Genomic DNA, 16,610 nt, shown 5'->3' on the forward strand with positions numbered 1-16,610 from the left:
GCATTCTCTCTCAGTTTCCCTTCTCCTTCCTCCATAAGATATCTCAGGAAGACAAGCATGTGTGGAATCTTTTTATTCTTATTGTAGTCTTTTCACTTAAGAATAAATAGCAAAATTATTACCGTGCTTGTCTCCTGTGCTTGACATCAACATGATACATGATTCATACAAAATAACTAGGTAAAATAACTGGGTTCAATAACGAACACAGAAGCTGCGTGGAGGTGGGTGGATACATAGAAGCAATTCGTTTATCGATATTCATTTGAATTTCGTAATCAAATCTGTTTCCCCAGTGTCGACATGCATTTATTCATTCATTATGCAGCTCGCACTATGGCTCATGACCAACGCTGGGTTTGGCAGACCTGACCATTCCCCGCGCTGTACTGCAGCTACTACCTGCCTCGCATTAGTGCGGGCCGCCGGGCACCGTACAGCTAGCCGGAGTCCTTCCTTGAAGCCCTTAGGTCTGACAGGCACCGCCCGCTTCCTGCCCGTAGCCGGCCCGGCAGCCGCCCGAGCGTTTGCCATTTGCATTCCTCCGCCTATCGGGAGGAGGCGGAAGACTGTGCCCCCACCCCCAGCCCCCCCCCCCCCCAGGCGGGGTGGGAAGAGGGGACGGCTGACGGCGGCCGTGGCTATTGAATCCTCCGCCGGGCTGCCCCGGCGCGGCTCCGCGCATCCACCTCGCATCCACCGGCGGGGGCCGTACGTGTCGGGTCGGCGGCGAGGGGAGGGTCTGCGGATCGTCGTTGCTGCGGCAGCGCCGGCCCCGCCGCGCCGCCAGGGACCGGGTGCGGGCGCAGCCGCTACCGGGCTCTGCGCGCTACTGCTTCGCGGCGATCGCCGCTGCCGGCGGGAGGGGCAGGGATGTGAGCGGCCGGGCCGGCTTGGCCCCCCCTCCCTTTTTTATTTTTTTATCAGGAGGAAAAAAAGAAAAAGAAAAAAAAGAAAGAAAAAGAAACCGAAAGAAAAAAAAAAACAAAAAAACCCACCCAAACCAGCCGACCAACCCAAAAAAACCCTGAGGGCGTGGGGGGTTGGGGGGGGGGGGGGGGGATCCCGTGTCGCCGCCGCCACCCTCCACTGGATCTATTGTCAGGGAAGGAGGAAATTGCCATCCGCCGGCAGCGGCGGCACATCTGGGCGGGCACATCTGGGCATGCAACATCGGCTGCCGGCGCCCGCCTGCTCCGTCCTCCTGCCGGCCGCGCGGATCGCTGCGGGGCGCGGAGAGGCTGCCGCTCGCCCGCCGCCGGATCCATCTTCGGGACCGAACGTAGAACCGGGGGGCGGGGGGGGGTTGGGGATAAAAGCTGCTTTTTTCTTCTTCCCCTGGGATCTATTCCATGGGGATGTGTTCAAGACAAGAGAGGATTCAGAAGGATATTGACGTTGTGATCCAAAAGTGCAAGGCGGAGAAGGACTGCCTGTTTGCAGGTGAGTTTCCCCCACGGGCGCCGGTTCGGCAGTTAACGAGGCTGCCGCTGCCCGACCCAGACCCGCGGTGCCGCGCTGCGGGCCGGGCCGTGCCCTTCGCTACCGCCCCCGGCAGCGGGGCCGCCGTGCGTCTGCCCGGAGCCCCCTTCCTCCTTCTCCTCCTCTTCCTCCTCCTCTCCTTCCGAGGGCATGTGAGGGCAGAGGAGACCAGGAGCCGGCTGGGAAGGGAGGGAGGGGGGGGGGGGGAATAGGGGGCATCCCGGGCCGGGCAGCGTGGCAGCGGCCGCACGCCGAGCCGTGCGGTGTGCGGCTGTGCGTGTGCCCGTGCCTGCCTGGCGCAGCCCGCAGCTGCTGGACCAGCCGCTCCCCTGCGGCTCTTCGCCCCGCGCGGCTGCTGGGGTCCCGTCGGTGCGTGCGTTCAGCCTTGCGGGCCGGGGGACGCGGCCGGACCCCTCCCTGCCCCAGCGGCGGGGCTCGGCCGGCTGCCGTCGCCGGGAGCGGGTCCGGCGGGTTGCCTGTTGCCTTTACCGACATGGAAATCCCTGCCGTTGCCATAGCACCGGGCACTTGTTGCGAGGGGCTGGGGGAGCTGCTGCCTTCCGGCTGGTGCACGCCGACCCCCGTCCCCAGTCAGTTCCCCGTGTAGGTGTGCGAAACCCCGGCGATTTCAGCCCAAGTATGGAACCAGCGGGAAGCCAAGCGTTAATAACGCGGCCCTTTGTGTTTTCAGATTTCAGGTACTCAGACTCCACCTTTACCTTCACCTACATTGGAGGCTCCAAAAGGTACCTTGTTTTTAGTCGTTACACCCCTGTTACCCACTCGCAGCAGTTGTTTCAGCCCCTTTTTCTGCCTTGCTTTGTGCAAGGAGGATCAGTCAGTAAATCATCCGCGTTCGCACAGACGTACACTGAGGAGGAGGTGTGGAGGGAGGTGACCAGAGCGGTGATCCTCTCCTGAGCGCTGCTCAGAGGCGCTTCGCTGCTTCTGTTTGTTCATTTGTGTGCATAAGCTTAATTTCTGCCATATGTGAGATTTAACTGCAGGGTGTCAGCATATGAGATACAGAGTTAATTCATCCTAAAAGAAAATAATAATAGTAATAATAAAATAAATGAAGTACGGATTTAAATAAAAGACAGACTGTATCTCACATCAGCACCTCATTCTCTTGCATTTGAGAGCCATATTTGGTCCCACGACAGAAGCAGGGCTGCCTGCAGTTGACCAAATTAAACTGAGAGCTCAGTGAAGCATCAGTATAGCTTACAAGGTTATAACATTGCTTTAACTGAGTGCCAGTTTAAATATTATTGCTAAACAGCTCCGAGCTTTTGGTTGTAAACTGGATTAGATTTTATTATTTTTTGCCATTTATTGTCTTCCTTTGTTTTCAAAAGGAAATGTTAATTGCATTGTCCAAAGCCCACACTGGTCAAACACACATAATTTTTGTCGCCCTAGCTCTGAGTTGCCATTTCCTTGATAGGGTATTTACAGTATATACTAGCTTGTTATCTGTTCAGTTTTATTAGACTTGGCAATGTCTTGACTTTTTCTTTCTTAATTATTATTATTATTATTATTATTATTTTCCTTCTTTTTTTATTTTTTATTTTTCTCAGCTTATTTCGAGGGGCTGTTCCTCCTTCCCAGGGTATGTCAGGTTACAGTGCTCTGGAGCTGCTCTTTGCAAGGGAGCCCTGGGTGCCCCCACAGCCTCCGTTCTGCTATATGCAAACTTCAAGCACTGGCTTCAGGATGGGCACCCAGATAGTCTCGAGGCTGATAGGCTGCTCAGAAAATGCATTTCCAGCCACAGTGCCCTGTCTTCTCCAACTGGAGGAAGAACAGCATATGTCATTTTCAGTGGAACAGAGGAGTAGATCCCTTACCAGAGAATCAGATGTGCTTTCAGGTTGTCTGAAGTATACTCTTTAATTTGGGGTTTTAATATGCATTTTCTTTTGTTCTTGTTTTAGAAGACGATATACAGTAAAAATGAACTTACAGAAAATATGGTTGTTTAGTTAAAATAATTGAATTTGAAAGTTACTTTGCACTGTTTTCTAAACCACATACTGCCGCAAGAAACCAGGAAGTTAAACCTGCCTATTGTTTCTGTTTCCCAAGCTGAATAAAATAAAAGGCCTAAGGACATAGCTGGTGGAAAACAAACCGGTTTGTAAATGCTGGAACAGAATGTTTTCACCTCTGTGAGGGGAGATGGAAGATAGCCATGCATCCCACATCTCTGAGTTTTATCTGGGGTCAGGATTTATGTAGGAAGCTGTTGACTGAAAGGTAGTCTCAGGGTCTTGAAAATTCCACTGAAAAGAGAAACTGTAGCTAAGCTTAGAGAAAGTGGTGAAAGTGGGTTGTTACAGGGAGGATACCCAGTTTTCACTTTCCTTTTGGCATTTAAAGACATTTTAAAAAGCATCCTTAGGGCTAAGAGTTTCATGTTCTCTGGTTGTTTGTATTTTGATGTAGGAAGGTGTTCTGCACACAGCTTACTGAGAGACCAGGCTGTGGCAGTGAGCTCTCCTGCGAGGTACATAAACTGGAAATTCCAGGTCCTCACAGTTAAGAGTGCAACTGTTGTTCTCACATCAGAGAGAGACAGTGGTTTCTTAGGGGAGCTGCTTGCCAAGCCACACTTGGTCTGTGCCATGTGTGGCATCAGGGCAGGCCTCCAGTGTCAGCTTGGGGAGGACCTGCAGTCAGTGGTGGATAACTGCTTAAGGATTTTTTTCATGCATTTGGCTGTGACTGTTTTTCCTACTGACATTGCTGCAGCTGTGGAATTCCTGAGTGGTGATGCTGTTTTTGGAATGTTGCACTCAGGAATTGTCCCCAGATGACAAAAATTATTTCCTTGTGATCAAAGGCTGAGGGGCATCTGATAGGCCTCGTTCTACTGCTTCATATACTCAGTGTTTGATGACTTTGTTCTTCGGACTGACCTGAACAAGTCATAGGTAAAGGTTGTATTATGAATTTTCAAAACAAGAAGTAGGTTCATGCAAATAAGTGTTGAAATTGTATTTTTGGGACATTACGGTACTTTGGCACTTTCCTGCTTTGTTTGGAATTATGTCTTTTCCATGCTTTATTTCCTCTGGATGTTCCTTTAAGTCAGTGTGTAGTATCGCTTTGGGTTCAATGTTCATATACAAAGGTTGCTCCAAAAGTAATGCCTGCTATTAATTTCCATGAAACTACAACAAATACAAAGAGCACAATAACACTGCTATTCCCAGCTACCACTTTTTAATTGAGTCACCACAATTAGTCATTTTCACCAGTGATGAACAAGAGCCTGAATACCACTCTTGTCCATCAGAAGCGGTGGACCTCATGTTGCTGTCAGTGCTGCTGAAATGCACTACTCACTGCTTCACTGCTCTCACATCCACTGTTTGGTCTCCATAAGTGTTCAGCAAGTGCTGGTGAATGTCAGTGGGTGCCATTTTTTCCACATGGAGGAATTCAGTGACACACCTTTGCTTGATACACACTTCCATGTTGGATGTCATTGTGTCAGGCTGCCCCTCTGCTGTACTCTCTCCATGGCAACAACATGTAATATTGGAATATTGGTGGGAAGGTTCGACCTTGACTGCCTTACCACCAACATCTGTCTCTGATGTTGTGGGCCAACATCATAAAATGGGAGGCATTACTTTTGGAGCAGACCTTACATGGAAGCAGAAACCCTGGAGTACATATTTTCTGTCCAAGAAGGAAGATTGTCTTGTGCCTTGTGTGTAGGCAGATTGTAATGCTCCTGAGTGACATCACTAGAGGCCTTTTCCCCATTCAGTTGTTAACTCTTCTGCACATTAAGTCCTTTTGTCTGCGATCTTAACTTGTTCAGAGTCAGTTTCTTGGTAACTGGTATACTAATACAGCCATGGAACTCACTGAACAGTATTATTTTTTGTTATGTGGAGGAGTTGATAATTGTGTATGTTCTTTAATTTCTTGGCCCCTTCCTTTGTTAGTCCTTTTCAGATTCATAGGTGATACAAAACCACCTTGCAGATCACGTAATGTAGATAGGTCTGATGTGAAGTATATTTATCATAGCTTCAGTGGATTGGATCTCTCCTAAAGGAGAGTCTTGAACCAAACCTGAAGGGCATGACAGCTATCATTCAGGTTCCAGGGAATCCAAGTACAAACTGTTATTATTTTATTCACTGCATAGATCTGGTCTAATACTTGATCTTTAGGTCATATTAAGCTGTCAAGTTTTGTAAATAACATATGTAGGTGATCACTGGATTGGCATAAATACACCTAGAGGAGATTTTACATTTGTACTTAGACAGGGAAAATATCTCTTAAGTACAAACGTATTGTATGAATTATCAGGAAAAATCTTTTACCTGTGTAGTTCATTTAATCCTTTTGGATCGTACTTCATGTTCAGACATTACTTCTTCCTTTTTTCCTTCTCTTTTAATGCATTGTTTTCACACCTCCAAATTATTAGTTGTTAGACACTGTGAACGTGCTTCCTGGATTGTGAAGGTTACAATCAGTAATTTATTAGTGGACCACATAATGTGGGCACTGAATAGGAAGCAAAATGTTTATTACTTTGATAATGTTTAATTTCACTGCCAGAAAGCTGTAAGTAGGGTGAAAGATACCTCTTAAGGTGAGGTGTACGTTTGGGTACTGTGACTGTGCAAGATTTACTCTTTAACTACAGCTGGCGAGATATCAGAAATGACTGGATTCTTTATGCTTTTTACTGCAGGATCTAAACAGGATATTAAAGTGTGGACACACTGAGGTGCTTTCTTTTCTTTAAGAATCTCTTGTTTCCTTTGTCCTACTGTCAGCCCCTCAGTGAAGCATTCCTTCTCCACAAGCCCAGCAGACTTAGCAGAATTGCAGATCTGTCATCTTTCAAATAAAAATGTGTGATGTCCTGAAACTGTTTTCACTTTATGTGTTATTTGACATGGTTTACATAAAAACAGTGCTTGGCTATGCTGAAGAAAAAAAATATTTTTTTCATTTTTTTAGTGTTTTTCTCACCACCACCTCCTTGCCCTTTTTATTATTATTATTGAGGCTAACCAAGGACATCATATCAGTTCTGAAATATCTCTTTATTCAAATATGTACTTAGCTTCCACTGGCAGTGAGAGAGAGTGACAGTAAGCTGTTTATGAAAACAGATTTTTCGTTGCAGCATATACTGTAAAGAAACTAGATAAGACATAGGAGACCTAAACACAAGAACTAATTTTGTCAGAAAAATTCCCATCTCCAGTTTGCACAGTGCACTGCTGTGGTCTGCTTTTTGTACATGAGCAGAGTGGTCATACTAATGGTAATTCTGCAGTGGCAAGGGAAGCTGAATTTTGGCCTGAAATAATTGTTTTTATTTGTTTAGAACTGTAAACTTGTGTTATTTCCATTTTGAGCACTGTTTTTTTTTTTCTTTTGTGCTTTCTATTCAGGGATTTATTTATATGTAGCATTTAGTACTGCAGCATCAAAGACTCTCCTGTAAACCCAATGAGTTAATTCCCACATTGTGTATGAGTGAAATATTTCACAGCTGTGGCACTGAAAGAGTAACTGAATTCCTTGTGGCTAGCTATAGCCAGTGACTAAAACCACTTATCTGAAGTCCTAGCATATTTTATGCACTACATGTTTGAACCACTCAGCAATAAATAGGTTCAGATGACTGTATTTTTTCCCTTTTAGTCGCACACCTTTTCATTATTATTACTTTTTGACTTACATCCTGCTGGTAACTAACATGAGCTCAATAAGACTAAATCAAAGATTCAGTTTAGTGAATAGTTTTGAAATTCTGGTGTCACTCTGGTAATGTTGAAAGTACAAAAAAAACCAAAAACCAAACAAACTAAAAACAACAGCCCAGTGAAGAAAGTGATTTCAGCCTAACTGATTTATGTTTTTACCTCATAATTTACAATCCATTTATGTACTATTGAAAAAAAAAAAGAAAAAAGAAAAAAGAAAAAAAGAAATGGAAAATATTTTTTAAACCATAATATTAAATTGTTTTATTATTTTTGGATAAGTTAGTTTTAGCCTAGCTCCAATATCTGGTTCAGCATTTATCCACTTAAGGAAGGGAGCTCTGCTAGGGAAGAGACTGTGGACTGCTCCTTTTAGAAGCACTGGTGGCTGAACGTATGACTTAGGACAAAAAAATAGTTCTGATGGAATCCATTGTTCTGAGTGATATTAGTTTAGCTGGAATCATTTTCATAAAGGCTTTTGGAGGGGTTGGAGCAGGTACGGCTCATCTGCTATTGATGGCTGCACTTAACTGTGATCTGGTTATTAAATATGTATAATTACATTCCTAAAATCTGTCTCTACTATAGCAAGATTGGTATGAAAACCAGACAAATAACTTGTCTTTAACGCTGTTTATTACTTTTTCTAAATAGCTGGAAGGTTGTACAATGTCTTTGAATTTTAACTTCATCAAATATGACTTAACATTTTTGCTGGGACTGTAGCATGGGATACGAGTTAGGATTCTAATTTAGATATAGCATGGCATGCCTTGAGATTTTCATTTCTTCATTAAAAATTCCATAGATGAATTAATGTTGAATACTGCCTTGAGTACTTTTGTAAAACAATTTTCTATCAGGTATTAATGAAGTTTCAGTTTTAAAATCTCCCTTTAGGACAAGCATTTTCCATCCTTTGAATTCCAGCTAACCTACCTATTTTGGTACTGATACTGGCTGTGTAGCATATATATGGAATCTATCAGTATGTTCCTATAGATACTACTTTGTATGGTTTCCACAGGAGATTCAGTAGATGTGTTTTAACAAATGATTCATCCTAAAAAGACATCTAATAGAATAACGTAGTAAAAATGTCATTAAATGAAGCACTGAAGATTTGTGAAAAATCCATTGAACTCACAGTTTCATTGAGCTCGTCTTCATTTGGTGGTCATGTTTCTGACAGGTCTTTCTTGCTTTACTGTTAGAAAATCAGCAGAGTCTGAAACAAACCCAATCACTGCATATGGTAAAAATGATTTTCTTCAGGGAGATTGCAGTCCTGCAGAGATTCGTTTCTAGTCTGGTGGAGCTGGGCTCTCCCATCTCTGCTACGTACTGTAGTGATACGAAATACAGTGCATTCAAATTGTGATTGTCTGTCTTACTGTCATGAAAATGTATTTTCAGGCACATAAATGTATGGGCTAATTTTCAGAAGTGCTGAACTCCCACACCATGTGGTGGTCTCAGTATTATTGTACACTGCTTAGCACTTTTTAAAAAAAGCATCAGGTTCTTTATGCAGCTGTGCTTGCATGCACCGGCGCTTAAATGTTGCACCAGCAAAGAGCTGGGAAAAGAGCTTGAATGCATTTACAGAAGATGTTTTCAGAAACTACTTCTTTCTTTTCACTACGTACCTTGACGCAATTAGTACCTAAAAGACTCACAGGACTATTGTTACAGTAACCATTAATGTCTTGGTGTGATAGGACAAATAAATTGAAAAGTGGAGTTCTCTGTAACAGCAACAATTCAGATCATTTTGTCTGTATTAGGATTAATGACATTTCTGATTTCTCTATTAGTCCATAATAATTTCCCTTATTTTTCATCAGTCATAAATAAGGAGCTGAAGATAACTGTTGGCCTCATTTGATTTCCATGGATTACTTATTGCACAGAATATTAATTCTTATTTGAATCAGAGTCAAATCACTGAATCAAAACATCTACTTTAATAAGCTTTAATAAGAGGGAAAGAAAATTCTAAACTGCTGCTATAGTCCAGCTTAGTTAAAGTTAGAAGTAAGAAAGGAATTAAATAAATCTAGAAAAAGTCCAATTTGCAGTTCCACCTTGGCTTTAAATAAATCTCACTTAAGAGTACAGTCTTTAAGATTTAATGTCCTCTGTGATATAGGAGCGAAGATTTTTACAGATGCTTTGTTGAACTGGCTTCATCTGAGAAAAGGATCTCCTTTAAACAGAGTAAAATTGTCTCATAAAGATAAACCTGCTATTCTTTGCGGCAGTAGCTGGAAAAAATCTCACTCACTCACTCAAAAAAAAAAAAAAAAAGAAAAGAAAAGAAAAAAAGGGACTAAACAAGGTACAAAAATACATCTCCTTCCCTTGCCTTCCCCAGACAGCCTTCTGCATGCTCAAGATCTAAATGCCAGATTGCACCCAGTCTATTTCTATGGGAATAAGAACAGGAAAGAGCCTTGCATAGAGATTGTGAACAATTGTTGCTTTATGAGTCAGACTTCTCCTGGGAGGATCTGTTATCTCCAGGGAGCTTTATATCAGACACTGTGTTCACCTGCTAGAAGGTCTAAGCAACATCATATACACTTTTGGCATTATCTAATCCAGTGGGGTTAAGTCACAGTTTTGCACATGCTCACATAAGGCACCGAGGAGAAAACAGTCGTGGGTAAGGGTTGGAGGCTGAGCATCTTTCCAGGACTGATTTGAAGGCAAAATACCTGTTTAAGCCCAGTAGACAAGCTTTGGCTCCTCTCAGGTGTTTCAGGAAACCACAGCCTGTCCCAGCAATTAGTGCTGAGCTGAATCCTTTTGATGGAGTCCTTCCATGGGGGAACATGGCTTAGCAGGAGCCTGTCTGAAGCAAATAACTGGGGACAAAGAGGAAGCTCAAAGAAACCAGCCACCCCTCTAGATGTCTCCTTCCAAATTCAAGGCAGTGATCAGAAATAAAAGGAGAAACAGCATGTCTCCTGTATAGTGAGATGTGCTGTTTGCCAAAAGAGTGTGCAAAGAATGGTGATAGACCATCTGTAAAAAGAATTATGCAATTAAAGAAGATCCTTTTGAACTGTGTACAAGTCTACGTTTTATCTCATGTATTACAGCTTATCATCTTGAAATCCTGTTGCTTTAAATGAATGTTCCATTTTATGTTTATAGATAAGAATACTTTAAGAGCAAAACTAAATGGTGGGGTAACTCAGCACTGCTCCACTGTCTTGTTTCTACCCATTTAAGGTATCTGTGACAGACATTTGCTCTCAAGTAGAAAAAGCAGCTTATGGGTCAGATATGGTATTCCAGGTCATTAGGTTCTCTACAAATGATGTAACATTTTAGTTGACTGGTTTGTTTTTGTTTTTGTTCTTCTCATTACTGCTCATTCTTTTTCTATAATGCTGGAAAAACAAGACATCTTTGATGGATAATTCTCACCCAATAATAATAAGGTAGAAAATATGATAGGAAAATAATTAGGGTGCTCTTCTGTCAAATTAGGACCCATGGCAACACTGCCTGTACCAGGCATCTCTTCCTTGTCATAAAGTACTCCCTGATGGTTGACTGCTTGAACTTTGTTACAACTGGGTAAAGGTAGAGTAATTCCTCTCCTATGAAGGGGCTTTCTTGGTTACACGGTAATACTGCCGAATTTTTAACTTGATCCTGACATTAACCCTAGTGAACAGCAAGGCAAGTCATTTTTGCCCTGATGGAGTCAGGAAGACCAGAGATATGCTTAAATGTTACTGTTTTTGCAGTGTATTCTCATTTTTTAATACTTTCCTGGGTGATGGAAAAGAGGCGGTTTATTCAAGGAAAAAATGCTTTATTTTATGCCTTTTTATCAAGTCACTGTCATTGCAAAGGGCAAAGATAGAAGGTCAATTGTCAAAATAAAACTTGTCATCTTTTTATTTATTTTTTTTAGCCTCAGCATCTGGGAAGCAGCTTGACATAGAGCCCTTTTTTAAGAATTTGATAGGCCACATGGAAACGTTTTTACTTGCCACTCAGTTAGAATCCATATTAAATCTTATTGATTAAATTCAAGCTGAATCCCAGAGTGGCTTCATAGCTTTTTGTACCTATAACCATTAGTTGAAACAGAAATGCTGATTTCTTAAGGGAAACTGTTCTGAAAATGTAACTGAAAGGCTTGTTCTAATTTGGACCACATAAAAAATGTGTGAAATCACTAGTGTGAAATCCGGTCATCTCACTGTATAGTTGTACAAAACCTAGTGGAAATACTTAAATAAATAAAGTTTAACAGTAGTTTGTTCTAAAAAATAAAACCTGTGAATATTAAAACTTCAGGAAGACATACATTTAGTTAATGCATAGTATGAACATCATTCCTTTCTAGATATATAACTACATAAATTAACATAGTGTCCTGGTTTAATATGGTTTTATGAATATGTATGTTTAGATGGCAGCATGAGGAACATAACCCTCTGCAGTTGTCTCCTTGGACATACACAGTTTTGTTAACTCAGGCCAACAGAAATTTTAGTATTGATCTCTTGAGTATGAAGTGAAGAGTCACAATCAGCAGTTTATCAAAGATAAAAGCTCTCTTGCTTTTAACTGTCCTGTGTTCACATGCTACTTCTAATATATATACATGTTATATGTGTGTATGTTTAACGCAAGAGCAATAGAGCATCTGGTGCACAGTTGTGCTTCCTAGATGTTCCCTATGTCAAATTTAGCTACTGAAGGAACTTTTGCAACAAACATAGAGCTTGGTTAAGGAAGCACAGCCTTCATTACTGAAGTAAAATTGAATGAGATGAGGAGTTTACCAGTTTAGTTCTTAAGTTATTTTGCCAGGTAACCTCATTCTGAAAGGACATTTACGGTTCCGTCTTTTGGCTGTTATCATTTTGTTTGTTTTGACATTCCTGTTTGGCATTTTCATTCTACTTAAATATTCTTGTTTGGGTTTAACTAGAATAATAAACAAATAAATAAATAAAAACAGAAAAACAACCACATTCTCCCTATGTACCACGCTACAGGGAGTAGATTAATGGAAGAAGACTCCAGGCTCTTTCTGTATCTGAATTTATTTAATGTTGTGACTCTTGTTATGAACAATTACATACTGTATTGTTTCTGTATTTAAACAACAGTAAATAGATGTTTAAAAATACCACTTCATAAAAATGTTACAATTTACTTAAGGTGTGAAGAAGCACATTCATCCTGCAGTTAAGCAAAAACTCAGCCTTAATCAAGGACAGCAAACACAGAGATATAGAGTGCAAGTACCGTTTACATCTAGCACTGTCTGGCTTCCAGGCAGGCATGGATGTGCAGCTCCAAGTGTGCTAATAAGGATTAGGCATTTGCTGTCTATGAAAAGAATGAGAACTGCAGCTACATGAGTCAGGATAAAAATTTCAAAGGCTATTGATTTTTCTTGTGGAGGACATAAACTGATGATCATTTAGGGTCAAGGAAAGCTTTTACCCTGGCTACCAAGTCTCTCTTCACCTCTTCTGTTAGTAATGGTGTTGTCAGACAAGAGCAGTAGGTCAGGTCTTTGACTCAAGTATCAAATGAGGCCACGGTGGAAGGTGGCATGTCTTATCTGACATGGCTATTTCTAACATGCCTGCAGCATTTTTTAGAGTATGTAACAGTTTTAGAGCTTCTGACATGAATTCTGAACAAATTAGTCTGAGCTGATGTTGTTGCTTGCTGCATATTTTCAACTATATTTTGTCCCAAGTTCTTTCTCTGTTTTACTTTATGTGATGTAGTATTATCCATATTCTCAGCTAATTTAAATTGACAAATTGCCATGGAATTCAGTAGTCACACCAACTTTGAGCACTGAGGACCTGTCTATATTCATCTTGTTAAAGAAGCGTAAATATAAGCCTGCTAAATATAAGCACAGTGTGTTATCTACATTGATTTCTAAGAGAAAAGATTAATATGTAAGTCTTATAGGTTCCATAGCAAAATGAAATCACACATTATTTGTGTTTGCAGGGAAGGTTGCATGGAAGCTGATGAAATGAGATATCAGTTATCTTACCAGGAGGTGGCTCGTATCAAAGCAGTGGCAGAGTCAGTACTGGACAGGGATGCCTGAACTGACAGGGAGATTCTCCCTCATAGTGAAAGTATTCTCAGAGGTGCAGAATGAGAATCTTGGTTCTGCATTTGATGCAGCCACATTAGCAAAGGCACTGGCCAAGACTTTCCACTTCAGCACTAGGGAAAGCTGTACAGAGCCCTTTCCTGTCTGTGTGGTAAAGAAGTTAGCACAGAACAAGGCTGTCTGTCCCAGAGAAGATCCTGTCACCCATAAAATGCCACCTCTGAATGTTGTCTTAAGAGATAATGTTTACATGAATCTGCAGAAGTTGGAGGTTTCACATTAGTCCTGGCCATGCTGTTTCCATTTCCCAAAGCATGGGCTTTGCACGGTTGACTTTGCATTCATTCTCCTCTTTTCCTACCCTACTTGCTCATAGCTTTTTACTATCTAGAAGTGCTTTGCATCTCGATTTTTTTTTCATTGTGTTATTAACTGTTGGAGCAGACAGTCATGAAATAATTGTTATTAAATAATTGTACTGAGCAAGTTAACAGTATAGACTAAATACAGATCACGTATCTCTCACTTCTCATCAGATTATACATATATCCCAAAATGCTTGTTATAGTTTTCTGGAAGTTTCACCAGTACAACACTGAGTGCTCAAACTGTTAATCAAAGAGATCATGTATTCACTGATGTTCATTATTCTGTTTTTGGTATCTGATATGTGGGTGGGTGGGTAAGAAAAAAAAAATGACTGTTGAAATAATTGCAGCTGCATCTCAATGTGTTTGCTGATATACGTTTCAAAGTCTTTTGGAAGGGATTTCTACTGTACCTGAATAAGACTGAACACAGATGTTTAGAAATAATATGTATTTTATATCTTTCACTTTAGATGTTGCAGATGTGTAAGAAGACATTTTAATTTGAACCAAATAAAAGCTGCATGCTCTCAGGCAGTATAGAAAATGCTCCAAATAGGATTGCAAAGTAAATAAGAAAATAGAGGTTACTTTCTACCATGTCCCAATTCTCTGTTTACAGGTTACTTTTGCTTTAAAATGCAGCCTTTCACAACCTTTTGGATTATCTCACCAGTAACTATCTTTGTTAGTTCCCCCTGGATTTGTTCAGATATTTCCATAAGTAATGCTGCACTTTTTGTTGAATGCTGTTGTTGCTCTGAACTTTGGGGTGCTGAGTTCTTGATTTTGGAATCATTACATCATTATTTTAATCTGTTTGTCCAGTTATATTACTGATGGAGCGCAACTTCTAGCCCTCTGCAATGTTGTTTGAAGTTTTCCTTGATTGGCTTCTGCTTTGTTTTGTACTGATTTATTTGACAGATGAAAGCTGTTCCCTCTTCAGGTTGCAAACTAGTTGGCAGAGTTTCACTAGTGTGAGCTGGGTTTGTCAGTGCTTTGCAAGGGTGAGCCTTGACAGCCAGGTGTGTCTGCTGTGCTGGTGACCAGCCCTGAAGGCACAAGACATGTACGGCCAAGCAAATCTGTGGGATGGTGTGCCAGTAGATGCAGCTGGAGGAACAGGCTACAGGCTATGACAGCTTGGGTGAATGGATGGAAGTTGACATCCTTGTGCAGGCAGCTACAGGCAGCCAGTTGGAGCTAGGTAGAAGTGGTGAGGTAGAAATCTGCCTTTGATGAGAGGTGTAGGAACAGGAACAGTGCTGCTGGGGATGTCTGATGCTGCTTGCAGGCCTTGGTACCTCCTGGTGCTGCCCACAGGCCTCACACCCATCCCTGCACAGCCAGGGGGCTGTGCTATGGTGTTGGACAGGCATGAGTCATGGCCAGCTAACACAGCAGGGCAGCTCCAGGAGGAGTAGGGTGAAATAAGTAACGAACCGCTTAAATGAAATAATGGGGAGGAAACCCTTGCCTTGCCAGCTGAAGACCTGCCAGGAAAACTGAAGGAATAATGTGAATTCAGCATCGGTAAAATTTGGAAGAAGTGGATTGAAGATGCATCACAGATCTTACTTATTGCCTCTTGTTTGCTTCTTTAGGTCAATCTTAAAATGTCTTCCCCTGGAAAAGAGCTGAGTGGAGAGTGTTTCTCTATAATTATTAATTTTATAAAGTAATGTAACATGCTCAAACCTACAGCATACGCAGCTGCGCCTGGCCAAATCAAAAGTGTGCGTGTGAGCTGGTTTGGTATTCTGTCCTTTGTCACATGTATTGTAGCTCTGAGCACATTTTTAGTGCTCCAAAATAAGAATTTTTCTATCTTTGATTCAAATCTCTGCACATTTTTAAAATGTGTATGCAAATGACCTCAGCCCCTCAGGTTCCTGATAAGTTATCACAGTGGCCAGGAGCATGGCAGAGGTTCTGCACCAGTGCCCTATGGTATGCTGTGACTGCATGTGGCAGAGCCATGCTGCAGGAGGGGTTTGTGCTTCCTCTTCATCCTTGCTGCTGTTGCATGAAGCACTATAGAAGAGAATCTGGAGGGAATGGTGAAAGACAAAACAAAACAAAACAAAAAGGCAGGGGTATGGATTCAGCAGGCCATCTATTTTCACCTAAAATTAAAATACTTTAAAAGGTAATAAGCAGAATGTAGATAGCAGCTTTTTTTTTTTTTTTTTCCTTCATTATTTGTTTATGCCTACTTTCTCTGAGATTTGTTCATTTATTTTTAATGCTGACAAATAATTCTTGCAGGAGGTCAAATCTGGGCATGTAACATTCTGTGGTACTGTTATTTCCTTCAGAGTTGCATTGCAAAATTGTGCTTTATTTTATTTTTAAGAGCTGAGGTTGAACATTGCCACATCTTATTCTAATATTTCAGAACATATATTTTTAAAATAAATTAATTTACGTATCTGGCTGACATGCATTCAAACATCGTATAGATAAAACAGTCAAGGTGTTTTGTTCCTAGTAGTTTCATGTCTCTCGTTGCATTGGTATGTGCAGCACTGCAGTGGCACAAAGTTGGCTGGGACATCAACGGCTACTAAATGAGAATTTTTTACTGCTTTCAAACTTGAGTTAATTCAGTGTCTAATGATTTCAATATGCTTGTTATCAACTAGATAATAATAATTTCTAATGAGAAATTATTGAATTGTGAGGCGGAAGCAGGGTTATACAGGGACTTATCTGCATAGGTTATTACTATTTTGAACCACAGTATTTTTCATTGTTGTACTTGATAAATTTCAGTAGATCATCACATAAACATTTTCATTTTGTGGTTGATTGATATTTTGACTGAAATTAATTACAGAAAGAGTTCCTACATTTAGCCTGTTCCTCTTC

The 16,610-nt window shown here is 41.3% G+C and overlaps 1 protein-coding gene across 2 annotated transcripts in view; it reads left to right on the forward strand.

Moving 5' to 3' along the window:
• Nucleotides 1-601: 601 nt before the first annotated feature.
• PARP8 (poly(ADP-ribose) polymerase family member 8) overlaps nt 602-16,610 on the forward strand; it is a 114,592-nt gene continuing 98,583 nt past the window's right edge. Inside the window, exons 1-2 of one of the 2 annotated variants that reach the window (XM_015848681.3) lie at nt 602-1,443; nt 2,174-2,228. In XM_015848681.3, the coding sequence (XP_015704167.1) occupies nt 1,353-1,443; nt 2,174-2,228 (146 nt within the window). In that variant the 5' untranslated portion in view covers nt 602-1,352. The remainder of the gene's footprint in view (nt 1,444-2,173; nt 2,229-16,610) is intronic. The other variant, XM_015848682.3, reaches the window with a different exon arrangement.

Source organism: Coturnix japonica, chromosome Z, assembly GCF_054131305.1.
Source record: "Coturnix japonica strain WE chromosome Z, WE-NBRP24, whole genome shotgun sequence".
Lineage (NCBI taxonomy): Eukaryota > Metazoa > Chordata > Aves > Galliformes > Phasianidae > Coturnix > Coturnix japonica.